Source organism: Empidonax traillii, unplaced genomic scaffold (genome assembly GCF_003031625.1).
Source record: "Empidonax traillii isolate 1590-97213 ecotype Southwest subspecies unplaced genomic scaffold, ASM303162v1 scaffold221:size740363, whole genome shotgun sequence".
In the NCBI taxonomy this organism is placed as follows: Eukaryota; Metazoa; Chordata; class Aves; order Passeriformes; family Tyrannidae; genus Empidonax; species Empidonax traillii.
Genome location: NW_020955414.1, coordinates 531,418 through 550,946, shown reverse-complemented (window position 1 = coordinate 550,946; position 19,529 = coordinate 531,418). Strand labels below are relative to the sequence as shown.

Here is a 19,529-nt window from a genome sequence, read left to right as displayed (position 1 = left end):
ACTGCACACACCTTTTACAGGAGTAGAGAAAGGGGTTGCTATAGACTTATGACTTTTGCTATATCCCACATAGGAGAGGGAACAAAACAATACTCTAGTAGTAAGCATGGCCAGAAAATGACGAAATTGTTTGATTTTTTCACTACTACAATTCAAGCTGGAGCCAATCTCAAGACCAAATTCAAACCACATTCCCCTAGAAAATGCTGTGCTCACTTCATGGCAAAATTTCATTTGAGAACAAACATGACCACCAGCAAGATGGAAAAAGCCAGTAATAGCTACAACTAAGAAGAAGAATGTGAAGTCTCATTCTCTTGGATATCCAGTGACAAAGAACTGAACTACATCGAAAGCAAACAGGCTAAGGTAATAATGCACACCTAGTGAAGAAGACATTTCTGAGCTAGGACATAAGTGAATGAACAACTTTTATTCCAGATTCAACACCAAAAAAATTTCTACTGGTTTGCAATTCTAAGATCTCTCTACATAAACAGTACTGCAATATGTTCAAATCACTTTTCCCATTATCTGTTCAACTTCTATAATAATTTTTCCTATTACTATGTTTAGTGGTTAGTGAATTATAGTTATATGTATCAGACATATTATATGAACAGACTACTACTGATTGAGAAACTATGAACTTCAGCTAGTTTCCACTTTTGAAAACATTAACTCAGTACCTTTGCTATCATTTAGTAACACATTTTATGTTTTTTAACCATTACTCTTTTTGAACTCTTTTGTATGACACTTGTCTACCAGCATCCCATTGTGACTAACAGATATGCATTTATAATCTGTTTTTTCTTTTTGAATATTATAACAACAGTGACTGGAAATACATTATGTAGATCTTCAGCTAAGGTTGCCTAGAGTGCTTGCTTAGTACATGAGGGATTTACACACTGTATGTGTTATGAAAATACATAACAGGCATGGACAAGGACAAACATGTACAGAGACAATGCTTTAATGATCTAGTAGAAGTAGTTATGTTATCAAAAGTGTATGTTCATATTTACATATTAGGAAGGAAAGGGAACACTTTTAGGAGAATTGCAGCATATGGTACCATCTTTATGCCAAGGCACTACACAGCAAACCTTGCTTTGGCTTCAATCTGTTTCACTCACAATGAAATACTGTTTTTACAAATAATTCATTAATACAGCATTACTATTTCGGGAGTCCTAAGCGAAAACTGTTTCCTTTCTGCATGGATAGACAAGTGTGCTTTTGAGAGAAGGACAGGCTTTTTTCCCTGCCTTTTGGATATTTGTGATTCAGCTCTTAAGGTCACCAGCATATACAGCAGGTCCTAGGCATTTTAGCACTAAGGATTTGCTTCGTGAGAACAGTCATGAAGAATTTATATGTATGCTAAAACAGATTTTATGCTATGTGTGCTGAATCTTCTCCTCAAAGGCTACCTATTAGGTAGAGAGGCATTACCTTCTTGAACATTCTGGTGGAGTCTTCACTTATCTGCATGAACCTCATGATCACGTTGTTCAGGTAGATATCGCTCAGCGTTGCATGGTCTTTGCTTTCTCTTCTCACTTGGTTCAGGAGTAAGTACCAGCAATTCACTGGTGACAAGAGGTTCTGGTCTTTCCTAAGGAAGGAGATACACACATGTATTATGTATAAAAATGAGAAAGTTACATTATTAACACAAACATCTCACTGACATTTACAGTCATAACTTGTTATGTAAAAATAGCTACTTCTGAACAGTTAATCAATCCATTTTTGGAATAACTCAGGTTAGGCAAGCCTCAGATCACTTTTAAAATGCATTCTACAAGTCTCATGAGGCATGGATACAAAAATATAGAAAAAGTATAAAAATTTAGAACACTGCAAGCCACCTTAAAGTATAAAAATATCTTGCCACAAAGCTTACAGATGGACTCCATGTAAAGATTCAAAATCAATAAAGGTCACTGCCAAAAGAGTAACAGTAATTAATTTTTGACATTAGAATGAAGATTTGAGAAGGGCTCTAAGTACATCCCAAATCCGTCATGAGCAAAACTGCAGACGTAGCTGTTTCCCTAACTGGATTTGTATAACTGCTGTAAAAGTAGAAGAAAATGTCACAAGTATCCATATTGTGTGATCAGCATTCATAAACACACTGCTATTGTTGGCCCTAGGTGGGTCAATTACAAGACAAACAGCAGGACTGGACTTTTTCCACAGTGATCCAGTTCTGAATTCCTGTGACAGATTTTTTGCAATATAGGCTCACTCCAAGCTTTCATATAGTGAAAAGTGAAATCACAGATGACTCCTCATTTCTTTTACACAAAGCAGAATAAAAATACAGGTAGTTCAACAACTGTTTCATGGACAACAAAAAACTATTTGTAAAATGTCTTATGATTTTACTGAAATTTTATTCTCAAGTTTGCCTTTCAACTAACTGCTCTAGAAACTTGCTGCTCTTTTTTTTATTTCTTATGTAGGGGTTATCCTATAGTCAAAACTATCAAGCACGTGAAGATAAAACAGGCAGAGGTGGTGATGAACTTGAAACTCCTTCAACTCTTGGTAAATTGTTCTAATAATTAGCTATTCTCACTGTTAGAAATATGTCCTTTAATTCCTATCTAATTGTCTATGTTTAGCTCTCACCCTCAGAATCAAAGCAACAACAAATAATTAACAGTCTTTTCTAATCATTAGTGCTTTCTTTGCTGTCAATCAGAAGTGAGTTAAGGAAACATCCTCAATTTGAGATGGACATCTTAACAATGTTAATCACAGCAAGAAGCTTCAGGGTTTTATCAGCCAGGTCAGCCAACACGAGCACTCCGGAAGGACGATGCTGATATTACTTGGTGCTTATTGCTTCTGCATGTCCCAATTCCAGTTCCACAGACCTGATTCTTCTGGAGGGAATGGTGGGAACAACTCTGGGGACCAAGAGCTGAAGTGATTTTTGTAGTAACCTCTTCTCAAAGCAGAGAATTGCAGAACAAAGTCAAAGGCAGGACTCCAGTCATAACCCCGGTGCACAAGTGCCAGTCTGGATTTAACATGTTGAAGAACAAGTAAAGATGTTTGTATGCACAAGGAAAAAAGATTTTGCCACAAGCAGAAAGGAAGCCAGGGCCGTCTCTGAAGTGGTGACATATGCACACGTTGGCTATTTCAGAGAATCATTGAGTCACTTAAATGAATTTTAAGAAATACATGTTAATGCTCTTTGAACTGTGCAAGCTGTATCTGGATTAACTTGTTCTTTGCCAGATGTATTTGGAAAAGACTTTTGTTCTGAAACAACAGCTCTATCTCTAGCACAGCACTGAGTAAACAGTCCAAAAAAGTATTTATTTTTCAATTTTACAATCAGTAAAATATTGTTTTTATACCCCTAAGCGTAACAGGGCCAGATGAATGCTGTAAGTAATCAGCTCGAGTCAGGAAAATAACCAGATGAGACTATGTCAGCAAGTAATGCACTTGAAATACTTCAGAAAACATACCGTAAACAGGTTTAGCCAGATAATACCTGACCACTTCTGTTCTGCACAAAAGATACTATGTCATGAAAGGGGGATACTTTAATTCATAAGCAAGGCATAAAATTCACATCATCCTAATTTCCATGAATCAGAGGGGTCAAGAGGCAGCAAAGTTCACATGCAATAACAAATCAAAACAGTTTTCTTTCTTAATGCCTTTTTGGGCCGAAATTGTCTTCTTTTGTTGTAATGTTGACTGACCTTCATTCAGACACTTTAAGATCTTATCGACTCCAGTACAGATCAGCACACAGCTTTCAAGCACTTCTGGGGCTCTGCATCTCTTCTAGATATTGGCTGTATTTTGGGTGGTCTAAAATCCACATGGTAGGTTAGGGATAACATATGTGCAGCTTACATTTTAAGAAACTGAAACCACCTGTCAGAAGCTTATATGAATAACAGCGAAGGGCCAAATCAACAACAGTATTTAAGCACTCTTCTACCTTCGACTGCAGTGAGAACTGCTACCCTGCTAAACAGGGGTGGGAATTTTAAAAAGGCCTTTGAACCTGGGCTCAACCTAGCAGTAGTCCAAACCAGCAGAAGCAAAGAGTGGTGCTGCAACAGCTAACATGAGGACGACAGGGAAGCAAATCTCTCTTACTTGTACTGCTGATGATCCTTTGTACTTCTTGTTTTTGCCATGAACCTCTCTGCCAGTTTTTCCAGGTTTCGGGAATACTCCATCTCTATTTCCGACTTCTTGCGGAAGAAATCCTGCAGATCCTGAAGAAGTTGCACTCTCATTTCAGTCTGCTGCTCCAGGCATTTCTGCTGCTCAACGAGTTGAGCTCGGATCTCTAATGAAAGGAACACAGAACCATTCAGGTCAGAGAAAGCAAATGAGAATTGAGAGTTACCAACCAAAATGACAAACACTCCAGCACACCTCAGCCTCACAGCTATACCAGCTGGATATGGATTTCAGGTCCTTTGGTGGAATGCACCAGTGGCAGCTCTCACTTCTGCCACCACATGCTTATGCCCAGCATCCTCCATCTGCTGTTTGTCTCACAGACAGCTATGGCAGGGGCTCAGGACTCTGCTGGGCCCAGGTGAGCAGAAGACCAGCTCCACTTTCCATCTTCTTCCTGGCCTCTGGCACTAGTCAACATTCAGCTGGGAGTGATCTCCTTGCAGGAGGTGGTGTGCAACCATTTGAGCAGCAGCTCCTTATGCTGCCCTGACAAATGGCAGGATAAACATGCACTGTTTGGGCTAGGATCAGTCAGCCTGCTGACTGCCAGGTGGACCATGCTTGTTGGTGTGATCATGCACACTATGGAATCAACCCTGTGATAAACTCCGGAGCCATTATTCAGAGTAACTCTGCACTGGTGAGCTTGTATATCTGCTCCAACTCTGCCAGGGAGGGAACTGCTATAGTGTACATGCAATCACCAATATTTTACAGCAAATACAGAGGAAAAAGTGTACTTATATTTGGAAATAACTATTTCAAAATTTGCACAAGGTCCCAGAGACCATAGTATATTTTTTAACATTAAAAAAATCAGATAATTTAGAAGAGAATATGTGCTCACAGTTTTCTGCTGGAGTAACAGGGAAAAGCCTCCAGATTTCTTACCACTGTTTGCCAAATGCACAATTACTATGTGGTACTGTTTTTATTTTGGGTTTTGGTTTTGTTATTTTTTTATTTTGGTTGGTATTGTTTTAGCACTTTTATTTCCTGAGTGATAATTTTGAGAACACTTAGTTTAGAAACACTGCTCCAGTTCTTTAGGGTTCTTTACAGTTTTGTCAGCTGCCCAGGAACAGTATAATCCAATACTGTGGAGTAAACATGGGAGAAGACATTTTGTGGCCATAACGTATGTATATATTTTTAACAGTTTAATTCTATAACAAGGACCTATTGATAGGAAAACAACCAAAAGTGATGTCCAAGTAAATGAAAAATTGTTGTCAACTTTTACTTGATTCTTAATGATGAAACCATGCTGTGGCCTAGAAGATGCTGGAAATCTTAGATGCCCACAGCACAGTTTGAAACAGAAGAGTGATCTAGAAATCATGCTAACATCACATGGAACTGCAAACCAGGAAGTAGTAAAACCAGTAAGTAGTAATAACATTGCCAACAATGATCTGATGAAACTAGGATGTAATGCATCCTTACTGATCTTAAAACAGGTATGAAGGCAGAGATCCGCCCTGCTAGGATTAAAATGTGTATACCAAAATAAGGTAGTATGAGTACAGAAAACTGTTCAGCCAATATATTTACTGGACGAGAGAGACACTGCAGTATTTTTTTCCAGGCTTCCTTTGAGCTACCAGCTGCTGTGTTAATCATTAATGAGACCATCCATTTTTATAGTCTGGGAGGTGAACCAAAAAATTCAGGTTTGGTTTTCACTTCATTTCAAATCTGTTTGTTGGAAGAGAAACCATGCCTCCAGCAAGGATGAGCCACTGTAATACAACACTGTATCAATGACATTCTTCCACACAGAGGAAGAAATCACATTGGAGCTGGAAGGTTAACAACAGAAACAAAAACTCAATACCACTTTTTTGGGTGTCCACTACTGCTAATATTGCAATCAGGGAAAATTCCTGCATATAGGAAACCAATTGTACAGATTCACTGATGAAAAGCAGCAATTTTGTGCATAAGCTGGAGTTTTTACTAAGATCCATGTACATGGTCCCTATACTTTGGCCATCTCCCTTTCCCACTACAGATTTTTTAACAGTTACATCAAAAGCAGAGCTCTATATGGAACAACTATGTTCTGATTATTTTGTAGGTCAGTGTATCTTGCTGCTATAATTCTTCCTTTTTAGGCAGGTTTTTACCATAGCAACAGCAATGAGAAAGATTTTAGAAACAGGAATATATGAACAGAAATACAAGAAACAATGAACAAGGGACAACAGATAAAATATGAGAAACTGCGTTAGGTTTTTGATGCTGTCAGGATTTCCAGTGGACAATAATGGTTTCCTTCAAACTTGTGCACTAGAAAACAGAATTGAAGCATGATCTCTGAAAGCTGATAGAGATGTACAAGCTCTGAATAAGGTGGTAAATGGGGTATAGTGGGACTGCAGCTTTATGAAAGAGAATTTAAAATTTTTGCCTATTTGAATCTCAAAGATGAAGAACATGTTGGTTCCAAAAGGCTGAGCCTCTGGCCTCCTGCTGGAGGAGAGAAAGGGAGATGTACGTCCCACTCACGCCAGCTAACTACAGTCAGTCCAGAAGTGACTTCAATAGCAGTTCTTCTAGTCTTTTAGGTCATTCTGCTCCTACACTTTCTAATTCTTCTTTTACTAATAATGTGTAATGCCATACTGGCAGGCTGAGGAGATGGCAACAAACAAGAAATCAGATCAACAAATGTTGTGATTTCCATTTTCTGATAAGAGAGAGCTGTGGATTTAAAAAAACCCCAGCAACTATCAAAACCCCCCAACAAACATTGGCAAAACATCCAGGCAGCATGAGCGGCTGTGTATGACAAAATCACAACTGTCCAAGTGCTCCTGTCTAACACAGACTACCCATTACCTACTGCTATTGCAAAACGCATCGAGGCAATGCTACCTTCTTTAACCAGTTCACACGCGTGATTTCTCTAGGGCTGCAAAGAGTGGCATGGAAAATTGCTGCACTGTATTCAAAGAAACACTCAATACAAGAATGTACCAAGTTATAAACCAGTAGACTCTGAACTCCATAGATACAGAGAGGGGTGCAGCAGGCAACAGAAGGGTGCCTGTCTTTATTCTATTTTGCTGGCACATTTAAATTCAAAATTGAGTTGGTATCAGCTGTAATGGACAATGACATTGTCCTGTTATGCTCTGCGGGGTGGCTGATGTCAAATTGCCAGGCTATTTTGTGCCAGGAACAGGCCCATTTAAACCGTGGATGAGTTAATACCTTCTCCTTCATCCTCTTAGAAGCTTTGAGTCATACTCAAATGGTTTTCTGGCCAGGGGCTGGCTCAAAAGGAATTCCATCCATTTATACTGCACCTTGAACAGAGTGAAATCACATCAAGTGGAGAAAGTCCACTCATACCCTTTGCCCAAGATTTGCACACACAGTCAAAGCAAGAAAGCAATTAAATCAATAATCTCTGAGTAAAGTTTTAGATAAAGATTTTCATGTTAAAAATTACTTCAGTTATGCCCCCATTTACTTCATCTCCAGAATTACTGCATTAAGTGTTAAATTAAGGTTTTTTTGTGCCAGTCTTGAAGATGTAACTCTAACCTTTCAACAAATCTTTATTTTCTTCTGACAAGAGGTTAAATCCATGCACCACAGAAAGCAAAATGAGATAAGATTATAGCTGTTTTGAAAGTTAAGTCAGGGCGGATGAAGCTGAACTATTGACATCACCCAAATCGTAACCAGAAATAAGGTTACCTCTTTGCATGCAGTACAGTATCACAAATAATGATTTACATAGCACTGCAGTAAGGCACTATTACCCTAGAGAAGATATATCTGTAACTACTTATAGGCTAGTGCCTCACCTGAAGGAACCTGTGGGGAGATACATTACCATACGACGAACGATGATGCTGGGTACGCATCCACATGGAACAAAGTTCTTCACTTTCACTTCCACACACACAAAAGCTCCATCAAGCATTTCAGAAAGTCACAGGAGAGCCCCTCCTGACCTCAGCAACAGCACAACTCGTAAATGCACACAGTATTAACAGTATTAACCAAACTAACCCCCTTGACAGACCAAGCCCTGGCATGCAGACTGCCACCCTGCTGCACAACTCCCCGCTGCAAGGCCCACCCGCACCCCTACCCTGCGGTACTGCAGTGCTCTGGTCGTGCTGCACTACGGTATGCCCAGTCTTTTAGACCTTGGAGACCTTTCAGACCACCACAAACTCCCATTAACAACTCCTGAGCAAAGCAACTCTAACGAACGCTTCATCGTGCTTGCCTGCTGCAAAATGCTTCCTGCCTGAACCCCAGCATGAGCTGTTGCAGCCCTGTCACCCTTAGCTCCCATTTAAGTGGAACTAACTTTTGTGCTTGCAAAGCAGCCCTGGCATGGGTTTTGGCGTTTGCTGAAAGCTCTGGAACATGCCACAGAGCTGGATGCGTCTCTCTGGTCACCCCCTTGGCTTCACTGCAAGCCTCCCACCTGCTGCCTCACCCTGCCTGGCAAGGAGTTATATTTAAGTCATGATTACAATATACAAACTATGCAGACACATTAACCCAGTAGTATTACTGCAATAATACAAACAGCCTCAGGGCCTCACTCTGCAAAAGATTCCAAAAGCAAGTAACTCGACAGAACTATTTGAGAGCACAAAGAGGCTCTCACAAAGCATAGTCATGTTTGCAGGTTTTGTCTGCTCAGGTAACCAGAGAAAGCTGCATCACCTCCCATCTTTCTTCAAATATCTCCTTCAAAACAGGTTTAAAACACTCAAAAATGTCTCATCAAATGCACTAAAAATAATACATGGTTATCTTTGACTTTGTATTTCCAAGCCATTAGACTTAGTAGGGTTTTTTTACCCCAGTGAGCTATCAACACACATATCCCTCATTGTCATGCTTATGATATCCAGATCATATTTCATAGGAAAAGATTCAGACCTCAAATTCAGCCTAGATATCATCTGGTGACCAACATGCGTTCGTAATTAAGCAGCTATTAGAGCATTAATCATCTTGAAGTTCCTCCTTGAAGACACTTGAGTCTTACATGCCTCTCACTGAGCCTCAGTTACGTAGCAATGACAATTGCTTATGTCTGTGCCTGCTGCTAGAAGCTGGAGTGCTGCATGGGTGGACTGATCATTCCCATGTCATCCCAGCCATTGCCTTTATGAAGTCTTGCTTTTGTCTTCTCTGCCAAGATGAGCAGAGCTTTGGTCCAGCTGCATGCAGCCGGCCAACATCTGCAGTTTAGGTTTCGTTTCAGGAAAGCACTTATGTCCAGCCCACCGGGATGCTGCCAGCAGAGAAACAGCATCAGGAATCACTGAGGGGACTGGAGATGTTCCTGTGCACAGCTAGTAGTCCTTAAGGCCATGTCACCCCTAAGATCAGTGCTCCCACACCTCCCAGGGACATTATCCTTCCTCCCAACAGACAAGAAGATAAACATGATGAGAGGTATGAGAACCATGGTGGGAGCTGAGACCCAGCTGCCGAAACTTGTCTGAGATACACAATGTAAAGGTACTAGTGTTGAGCAAGTCTTTATTTCTCAGAGCCGTGGCTAGAAAGTTTCTTAAGTATGTCTATGACAAATGGCGAGGGAAGCTCTGTGGTCGGTAGGGGTTTGGCTCACACTCTCTCCCAGGTCCTTGCTGCCATTTTCTTTGACCACAAGCAGGAAAATCCACTTCAAAAGCCAGGAAATTCTATCAGACTGACAGCTGAGAGATGATGAGAGATGCTGGGGTGAGGATCTCACAGGCTGCTGCAGAAATGCCTTTAAATAGATCATGAGCATGTACCACAACATTAACCTTCTATGACAGACTAGTGAAAATCACTTCCCTGTGTTCAGCATGCAAGAAGTGTGGTTGCAGAGACAGTGATGCCCTTCAGATTCCAAAGGCAGCGCTTTTATGGACTTTGTTCTACCCTGACTCCAGACAATTTCCCTTAGTACATTGAACATACAGCTTTATACATGTCCTCACTTTAAGTGTGACCTCCAAAATGCACATTCCAGCACTAAAGTTAATGTTTGACTTTGTGCTATTTCCCTGAGAATTAATTTCAGATTTTTTGTTTGTCTGGGGGTTTTAGAGTATGTGGTTGAGGTTGCCTATGACAGAACATGTCTTCAGGCTGTAGTGTAGAAATAGATGGGGAGTGAGAATTATGCCCAGTATGTGAAGGACTGTTCAGGAATCTGAAGCCCCTGTTGACATCTGTCAACCCCTTTAAAAACTGTAAACCACGTTCATTCAAGCACTTTGGCATGCTTTAAGATAAAAACAGCCCTTGTGCAGCCATTAGCAGGAAATCTTGTGTAGAAGCCATTTGCAGGAAGCAGACAATTGTTTACAGGTCACTTCAGTTGTCGTACTGAAATAAAGAGAGCACAGAAACAAGCTCCTCTTGCAGCTGCAAATTTCATTCTACACCTTCAAGCAAACACACTCCTATCTACTGCAGTCACAGACGGAGCAACATATCCTCAAACAAAATCTGTAACTGGGGGATCCCTGTGAACAGGATTCAAAAGGGGCAGCTGCATTAGGGCACCTTCCACCTTCTAGCACCCTTTGAAATGGGAAGACATGTCTGGAATAGCCAAGAAAACCTCTAGATGTAGCTGAAGAAACTTTTCTTGTTGTTCTTGGACTAACGCCCTCCTGCTATTCACAGCCACAGCTGCTGGTCACTTGGCTGCCTACAGTCGGAGTCTAAATGGAGGGCAGTGCGCCAGCTCATGACTTGGCACGACACTTTTGCCACGGTGCTACTGCCAAGCGACCGCGGATTTAAGCAGGCAGTCTGCCTGCACCACATTTTGAGTGCCACTGCTTCTGCAGCAGCTGCTCCCTTGCACACATAACTAAGTGCTGGCACTATGTCCTACCAAACACTGAGCACTGCATACTCTGTCCCTGGGGTCACAGGAGCTGGGACTCTAAATTTCTGTCCCTCAGAGGAGAGGGAATTTTGTTTTGCCCAACAGTAAAACCTCAGCTCATCTCAAAAGAGCACTAACCAGAAGAGCAGAGACAAGAGGGCAAGATGCCTTCTCTGCCTCAATGGTCCGATGTAAGGTCTTCCATCAGCGCGACCCAGCCCCCTCCTCCTGCTGCTGGAGCAGATACAACAGCGTGACCTCTAGATGAGCAAATCAGCACACAACAAATAAGTTCCAGAACATATGTAAGAACAAAAGAAAACAGAAATTACCCCAACTATGGCGTTCATGGCATGGGTCTGTAGCCTGACATAGGAAATAAAAGGAGAGGGAATCCATACATCTCTGTCTGCCATGCAGACAGGTGATCATGAAGTAGGTGTCTAAAAACCTATTTAGGGCATCTAAACTGTCAAGACCTTTGCAAAAACTTACTCTGAAGCTTCTGATGATCTTCGATCATCCCTTTTTTTCTTATGCTTGTTAAAGATACCATGAGCCTTTCCTTGCAGACTTAAATTTTCGGCACATGAGAAAATGAAAAAGAAACTCGGTATACCCAAATCTTTCTTATCGTCTCACCAATGAGGTATCTGCCAGTAGAACAGAAAAATGACTCATGGTTCTACCCTGAATCATTCTTTGCAAAATGTTTGGAATGCTGGATTGACATGAGCACTCTATGAGAAAAACAAAAACCCAACCAGGATGTCCAGGAGGAAAGTAAAACCATTTCGTCACAATCTGAACAGTAACAAACCCCTATTGTGCTTATTAGCTTCCTTACTTGTAAACTGGGAGAAACCAGGTTAGGTTCCTGTCTCTCATGCTGCAAGGTTGGGAATGGAGCTGCTTCTGGATAGCAGCAGTATCTAGCCTGCAACAGACAACGCATCACTTGTCCACCAACACTACCCTGAAATGAGGTAGTACTGGCTTAGTACTGGCACACATCCTTTACCCCCAGAGACACAGAAACCTCCCTATCACACAGAAGTGAGCACAGAATCACAGGGTGGGTAAGGTGGGAAGGAACCACAGTGGCTCATCTCCAACCTCCCTGCTCAAGCAGGGTCATCCTAGACCACACTGCATGACTGCATCCAGATCAGCACCGTTTCATTTTGTTAAGCTCTGTCACAATAAAATCCTTCCTTCCTTCTTAATATCACAGGTAGACAGCTGACAAATGTCTGAAGGCTTTTTCTAGAAATTAAATGTTGAGAGATGTGTCTTTTCTTGATAAAACTTTGATTATTCTGAACCTCTGGCAGGTGACATGGCTCTTAAGATGAGAGTTATGCTGGTAGCAGTGCAAGGGCAGGAAGTCTTGAGCAGCAGGACAAGAAGAAGCCATCAATCAGATATGGCATGTCCTGTATGTTGATAACTATCACTGCAATAAGACTCAGGAATTAATAACTAGAGAAAATGCCCTCCCTACATCCTGTGAAAATGTTTCTCCATGCGTGGCACATCATTAAGAGGTCAAGAAAATGTTTTTACGACACACACACCCTACTGCATGTCATAAATAAGAGCATGCATTTGACCCAGCCATGACTTTCAATGACACAGCTCTTTAAGTCCCTATGTGAAGTAACAGTCCAGTTAAAGACAAAAAGGAAACTGTAATCTGTGCTGTGTGTCAGGATTTTACCCACTTCCCTTTTCAGTGTAACCTGTCTAACACACAGTAAAACACCTTCACTATTGCTCATTTAGCTTTGACACATTTAACTCCTAAACCCCACAAATTGAATATATTGAGCACCTTTGTGTTTTTCCTCTTAAACAAATATCTTTTTTTTTTTTTTTTTGCAGCAACAGATCCATCCAGATACTTCTCTTTTTCACTGAGACAAACAGCTGTGCCACTGAGATGCCTTCAACACCAGTTTTAAAACTTCGTGTCCACATCCCAAGCTAATTACTCATCTGAGGACATTCACGTAGCTACTTAAGGTCCCGTCAACCCCAGCCAACCAAGGGGGCAAAGACAGTGGCTTGTGCAACACACCAGAGCTGTAGTCTGGTTTGGTTACTGTCACACTTCTGGGCAGAGCATTAGTCCCTGCCCATAAGCACCTTCCTTGCCAGCAGCACGGACCAGGGACTGTCTCCATTGCCCTGCATTGGTGAAGCATCCCTGTGGCAGTGGGGGATTAGAGCTCCTTCCTCACTCAGAAGCGTGAAGTCTAACACACAGCAAATATTTGAACTAAATCACATCACCACACTTCATACTTCTTGTACAGATTTAACTGTAAAAATGCAAGTTTTGCTGGGGAATATGTCACTCAGACCAGATGGATGGACCTCGATCTGGTTTTTTAGCAGAGACTTGACCTGAGTCTGCAAAAGTCTCAGTGTGGGATTACTGGTCTTCTGAGCATGACTATGACATTATCAAAAAATAAATCTCAGTGTCTTGTCTCATTTCCACATAGCAAATAATACTGAATTTGACTAAATAGATGATTTAAGAAACAGGACAACATCGCATTCTGGGAATGGGAAAAAAAAGGTCTGTATGCCAAACCTGGAGCAGTAGTAGTTTGTATTTTTAATAATTTAACAAGAGAAAAACCCTATAATGATGGGATAACTTCTTTCATCTGTGGGAGCCCTAATATAAAAAGATAATCACCATTCTGGTTGATTATAACTATCAAACGAGTAGCAGTAATAGACAGGTGTTCTTATATAGCACCTAATTAATAAGATGATATAAATTCTTCCACACCTCAAATACATGGATGTATTTGAATGTATTTTAATATACGTATTGATCTGATTTGGTAAAAGGTGTAATTTCTAAGTGAGAAAATAAAATGCCTACCACAAAGGAAGGTTTTCTGACAAATTTGAACCCAGTTACTCAGAGCCTCAAATTCCACTAGCAGCATCTGGGAAAAAAAACAAATCCTTCAGTGTCACAGAGCAGATTCTTCCTGCTACAAGGAAGTAAAAATTCAGTTGTGGACCATATTTAATCTATCTGATCTTCAGTTGTTACAGTAGGAGGAGAAGAAAGCCCTCACCACTCAAGCTTCCTGCTAATGGGAATAGAAAGAAATATGCCCTGTGAGACTGTAGGAAACTGTTGCTCACTCACTCAGTAGTAAGATGAATAATAGTATCTGCTAGTAAACGAACTTTTGGGCTAAAATAATTTGCATATTTCCTGGTTCCCTGGAAACAGTCTTCAATCTGTTAGAAGTTTTACAAAAAAGAAAAAAAACACTCATGTTTCTTTAATGAGATAAACTATCAGAATCAACAAAATTTGAAGTTGATGATTTGTAGAACCCAGCCAATGTTTTTAGCCTAGATCCACTTGGAAGTAGACATCCTGGTAGCAAAAGCCCTGCTGGAGTGAGTAAAGGAGAAGGGATGCCATGGGCAGAGAAGGATCTGTAGCTCCTAAGCCCCTTGCAGGGCTAAACTGAAATTGAATCTTGATTTTTGTAAGTACGAAGTGTTAGCTCCCAGAACCACATCAGCAGCCATAGCACCTGGATGGCAAAAGTGGTACCCTGCAGAAATATTCATTTTTCTGGGAAAAAATATGTGTAATTCACAGAAAGTGGTGCACAACTCAGTGAAGAAATCAAAGATGGGACATCTACAATGCAGTAATCTCCATCTTGTAAGTAGTCCATCCTCCAGAAATAAGCAAAATACTTGGAAAACTTTTTGGAAAAATAAATGCAGTAAACACAGATACCAACTAGGGAAAAACACAAGGGTAGGAAGAAGGACAAATCAGACATGCCAGCAAACAATACAAGTTTCACAGGCTTCTGACAATTTGCTAAAGGGGGCTTCATCCTCAGTTAGGTTTTCTTAATCAGGAATACTCTAAATACTCCTGATACTGGTTTTTACAATAGTGCTAAATTTCCAAATGTTTACCATAGGAGTGCTCCTTTCTTTTAAAACAAAGATGAGTTAGAGTCACTCAGGAGTACTGGGAAAAGAGTTGAAACAGAAAGATTAACTAAGATTAACTGATCACGAGGTGTGGGCAGTGCACACCTACTCAGCCTGGATGAAGCCAGGGGTGCAGTGGTCAAACCAGTGACAAGAATATATCCCCTTTCCCTGAAATTGGCTGCTGTGACCACAGAATTGGAGAGCATCTCCTGGAAAGGCAGAAGGGGAGCAGAGAGAGATGCCAGTGTGTTCTAGGCAAGCAAATTGCTACTTCTGCATCAAGTAAATTACTGAAGCTCTCACCAGAAATACTTATAAAACAAAATCAGGTAGAGAGATAAGGAGAAACTAGGGCAGTTCCTGGAAAAGAAAACTGTACAGTGGCAAGCCATTAGAATTACTTGAGCTTATCAACAGATAGTGGATAATTTAAACCCAGCTGACCTTCAGTTTCAAGTTACTTGCAGTCTTTCATCTCAAATTATTCTATTCCTGTTCCATTTCGAATCTATCAACAAACCTTAAAGAGCACAAAAATACAGATAAATCCGTCAAAAAGCATTTAATCTTTCCAGTTTTGGCAAAACCTGCATTTTGGCTGCAGCTAATCTGTCAGTACAGAGAGTGTTTACTGAAACATCAGTCCTGTCCTCTCTACCTGGGTATACACTTTCATCTTAGTGCTGATCTATTGCTTTGTCACTTTAGTGGGAATCTGTCATAATTCTGTCATGTGAACATAACAAAGAAACAAAGACTACATTCACTTCAAGCTCAAGTCATCCTGGCTAACTCAGTCTAAAACTGTAGATTACTTATGTCCAAACTGGGTATTATCTGGAAGATGTCCTCTGTGGCTTCTCTATCCAAAAACAACCATTTCACAACTAACCACACCTTCCTCAGGACAATCATGTATAACCAGCTACTACATCCAACTTACTGGATGCCCACTCAGTGCTAAACTCAGATCAGACTGTAGGCAGAAATATAGTACATATCAAATACTAATGGTGAAACCATGGTGGTCTATAGTTGACAGGTGCCATGACTTGTTTGGGAGCATGTGCACAAATACTGCTCAGAATGGTACAAGACTATTACAGTAAATTGTCTTCCACCTTCACTCTGAGCTGGAAACTGTATGATCCTGGTGTCACACTGTATTTCTTAACACTATCCTAGTACAAATAGCAAGGTCCAAATGACTGAAGTCAAAAGGTAAGTCACAAATTTTAAACAAGTAGTGTAATCAAAAAGCTTGGAGATGTATTTTTACTTGTTTACACACACTTTCAGGTTATGAGGAACAAGAGGAAGATAGCCAGGAGATGCTGTGAAAGGGTTTTGGGTATCATTTGCTTTTATCTACTTTGAAGGAAGAAAATGCTGATAGGAGGAAAAAAAAAAAAAAAAAGAACTTTTTACCTAGAATGAAAAGTAAAGAAGTATTAAAGTGTTCTGCCAGTCAAGTTTTTCTGACATGGTGTTCCAGGTCATGGGTCTTTCCTTGCCTGAAAAATCCAGTTTCACCCCAAATTAGCACTGGTTTTGACCAATGAGGTCAAATTTTGAGAAAATAAGGAACTTCAGACGTGAAGAAAGGCTTATCTGAAAACTCAACAGAACTGTAATACCCAGATCCTGCTGCAGATGAGCCCAGTTAATCTCACCACAAACCTCCTCTCTTAATTTCCGAACAACAGTGACTTTGCTTAGAGAACAAACAATCCTGCCCAAAACTGTGTCAATCACGCTGAAATTGCTTGTAAATATAATAGAGGTCTAATGAGAAGTTACAACTTGGAATATTTTTCCCCCTCGATCCATTTACAAGATTGCTTGAGAGACAGGAGTTGGCAAAAGCCTCCCTTGATCTGGAGTATCACTGCACACGACATCCAGACAGGCTGTTGAGCTCAGCCTCCTTTTCTCACTGAGCCAACAAGCTTTTCTTACTTTCCATAAAGAGAGTCCCCTAACCACACAGGTATACAGAACTCTTAATGGAGAGATTCAGATCAGAAAAGCCAGGAGCCTGAACAGAAAAAGCTGCTTGTAAGCCAGGTTCCTAGGAAGAAGTTTTCCAGTAGACCTACAAGCAGTTCACATTCAAGCCAAACAAGCTGCTTGAGCTCCATAGAGGGGGCAAAAAAGCCACCCAGAGGTAATGTAGTCTCTGATGGAAGCAACATGAAGAGATAGTGACTGGAGACCTCTCTCTCATCCTTTGAGGGAGAAGTACATCTGCAACATTTTAACTCTTCTGAATAATTACTTGTTTCTTGAATCACCATTAAGGCTAGACACAAAAACTGCATTTTGATAGAAAAGTACCAGATTTCAATTTCAGGGTAGGAAACACTTAAAACTTCCAAAAAAGATCCTTCCTCTCAAAAAAAAATCCTTCTCATTGCTGTCCTATCAAGGGTGTCACTCATTTTGACCTGCCTCGGTCCCTCAGGTATTTTGCTAGGAACGCCAAGATGGAGATCCCAATTTCTGGGCTCTGCCTGCACAGTGTTCACTTCTGCAGAGTATCATTACCAGAGCTGCAGATCCACCAGGGTTGTGAAAGAACAGAAAAGATACTTTCAAAGCATATCTCAACCCATGAGGATGCATGGACAGCACAGACAGAAGTGATTTTAAAAAAAAAAAAAAATCTAAACAAATGAGGAAAGCCCTTAAGCATTTCTATTTAAAGAAGGAGAACAAACATATTTCATTTCTAAAGCACCTAATGATTTTAATTAAAACTTCCCTCCTCTGCAAAGTTTCAGTCTTTTGATTTATTAAAACCTTATAATTAAGATGTAAACTGAAGTTCCAAACATTCCCATTTCCTGCAGGAGAGAAATTCTAATTTATTTTTTTTTCATATGTCAGTATGATTTAGACAGAAATTTTATGATTTAAATCTCCAAATAAAAAGACCCAAACAACTGCTGCCAAATGAAATAGAAGTCAAGAAATGAAAGCTTCTAATGACATAACACCAGATCCAGGAGAAGAAGGAGCCTTGTAGAGGCTGGATCAGGAAGGGAAATACTTGACAAGCATTTTCTTGAGTGCCAGACTTTTTCCAATTTGAACCTTCAGATCTATGCATTTGTTCTCTGAAATATAATAGGAAAAAATGCTGTCCTTGTTCCTTGTGATGCCACGCAGCGCATACTCCATTAGCTCAGCACAGTGTGGCCTGTCTCAGGCACTTGGTCTTATTAGAAACCTGTACTCATTAGCTATGCAAGAGAACACACTGTCTGGCCAGTCACTGCATGTATAATGCCAAATACATCTGCCTCTGATTTGGGCAGGGTTCACCACCACCTATGTTATAAGTTAATTCTTCTCTTGAATTTTGAAGACGGCAAAAATACCTGCAGGACAAAGAAATATAGCAAGAGATTTTTATTGCAGTGCTGGGTACCCATTTCTAGCACCCTATGATTTAGGGTGCACCTCTAAATCATACAGAGAGCACACTGCCGTTTGAAAGCTGTGGTTTTTTTTGTACCCTTCAATATCAGCTGTTAAATATTCATTTATTGTCAGTTTGTTGCCCTAAAAGGTAATTTCTCTGCTTTGGAAGTGGGTGTTACTTTTTGATTGGTTGCAACATATCTCCCCTGGGCTCGTACAGGGGGGTCTTGCATCATCCCCATGTTGCAAGGCATGGGGGGGGTCTCTCTGTGTATCCACATGGCAGAGAGGAATACATTTTTATTTATAATTTGTTCCCTGTTCCCGGCGGCGAAAGATTCCCTGGTGGTAGGTCCAGACAGGACCCTTCACCTTACAGCCTCCATGGTACGCCTATAAGTTAGTAAATATACAGAAATAGTTCTTCTGTTAGTACCTTCTGTTTATTTTAATTTGCTTGGAATAAAACCGGTTCCTCTATTTTTCACAACTTACATCCTTCCTCTGAACTCCTCTGTGCATACGTCTTCAAGATGGTGCTCCCAAGCAAATGAATCCAACATTACCTTGGTAACAGTTTCAAGCCCCCTATTGAAAATGGGTGTTTTGACGCCTTCACTGTCTTCCCCCAGCCCTATACGGACATCCCAATACTTTCTGCCATCACTCAAGAGCCTCTGTTGATGCTCTCTGAATGTGGGGAGGGAGAAATAGCAAGAACCTTAACTGTTTGAGGGCAAAATGAAATACTTTCATTATCTTTTTACACAGGCACTAGACAGCCACGTGCAACACCCTGGTTTGCAGGATGCTCCTCTCTATTTACCAAGATGTTTTACTTAACAGGCATATGCTCCCTCTGTATTCCCCATATGTTTTTGGGGTTTTTAAAAAACAAATTCGGAGAAGCAGAATCATTTGCTCCATTGCAGGCAGCTTAAATGGGAAACATTTGGATAAGCAGAAGAGGACAGACAAATCT

The 19,529-nt window shown here is 40.7% G+C and overlaps 1 protein-coding gene across 3 annotated transcripts in view; it reads right to left on the bottom strand.

Annotated features, from left to right (window-relative positions):
- Positions 1 to 19,529, bottom strand: part of SRGAP1 (SLIT-ROBO Rho GTPase activating protein 1) — a 142,427-nt gene that overhangs the window by 65,098 nt on the left and 57,800 nt on the right. For all 3 annotated transcript variants that reach the window (XR_003571652.1, XM_027887750.1, XM_027887751.1), the window contains exons 2-3: positions 4,150 to 4,345; positions 1,462 to 1,624 (exon numbers count right to left, since the gene is read on the bottom strand). Coding sequence is in view for 2 of the 3 variants with exons in the window: in XM_027887750.1 (XP_027743551.1) it covers positions 1,462 to 1,624; positions 4,150 to 4,345 (359 nt within the window). In the remaining variant the exon portion in view is untranslated. The remainder of the gene's footprint in view (positions 1 to 1,461; positions 1,625 to 4,149; positions 4,346 to 19,529) is intronic.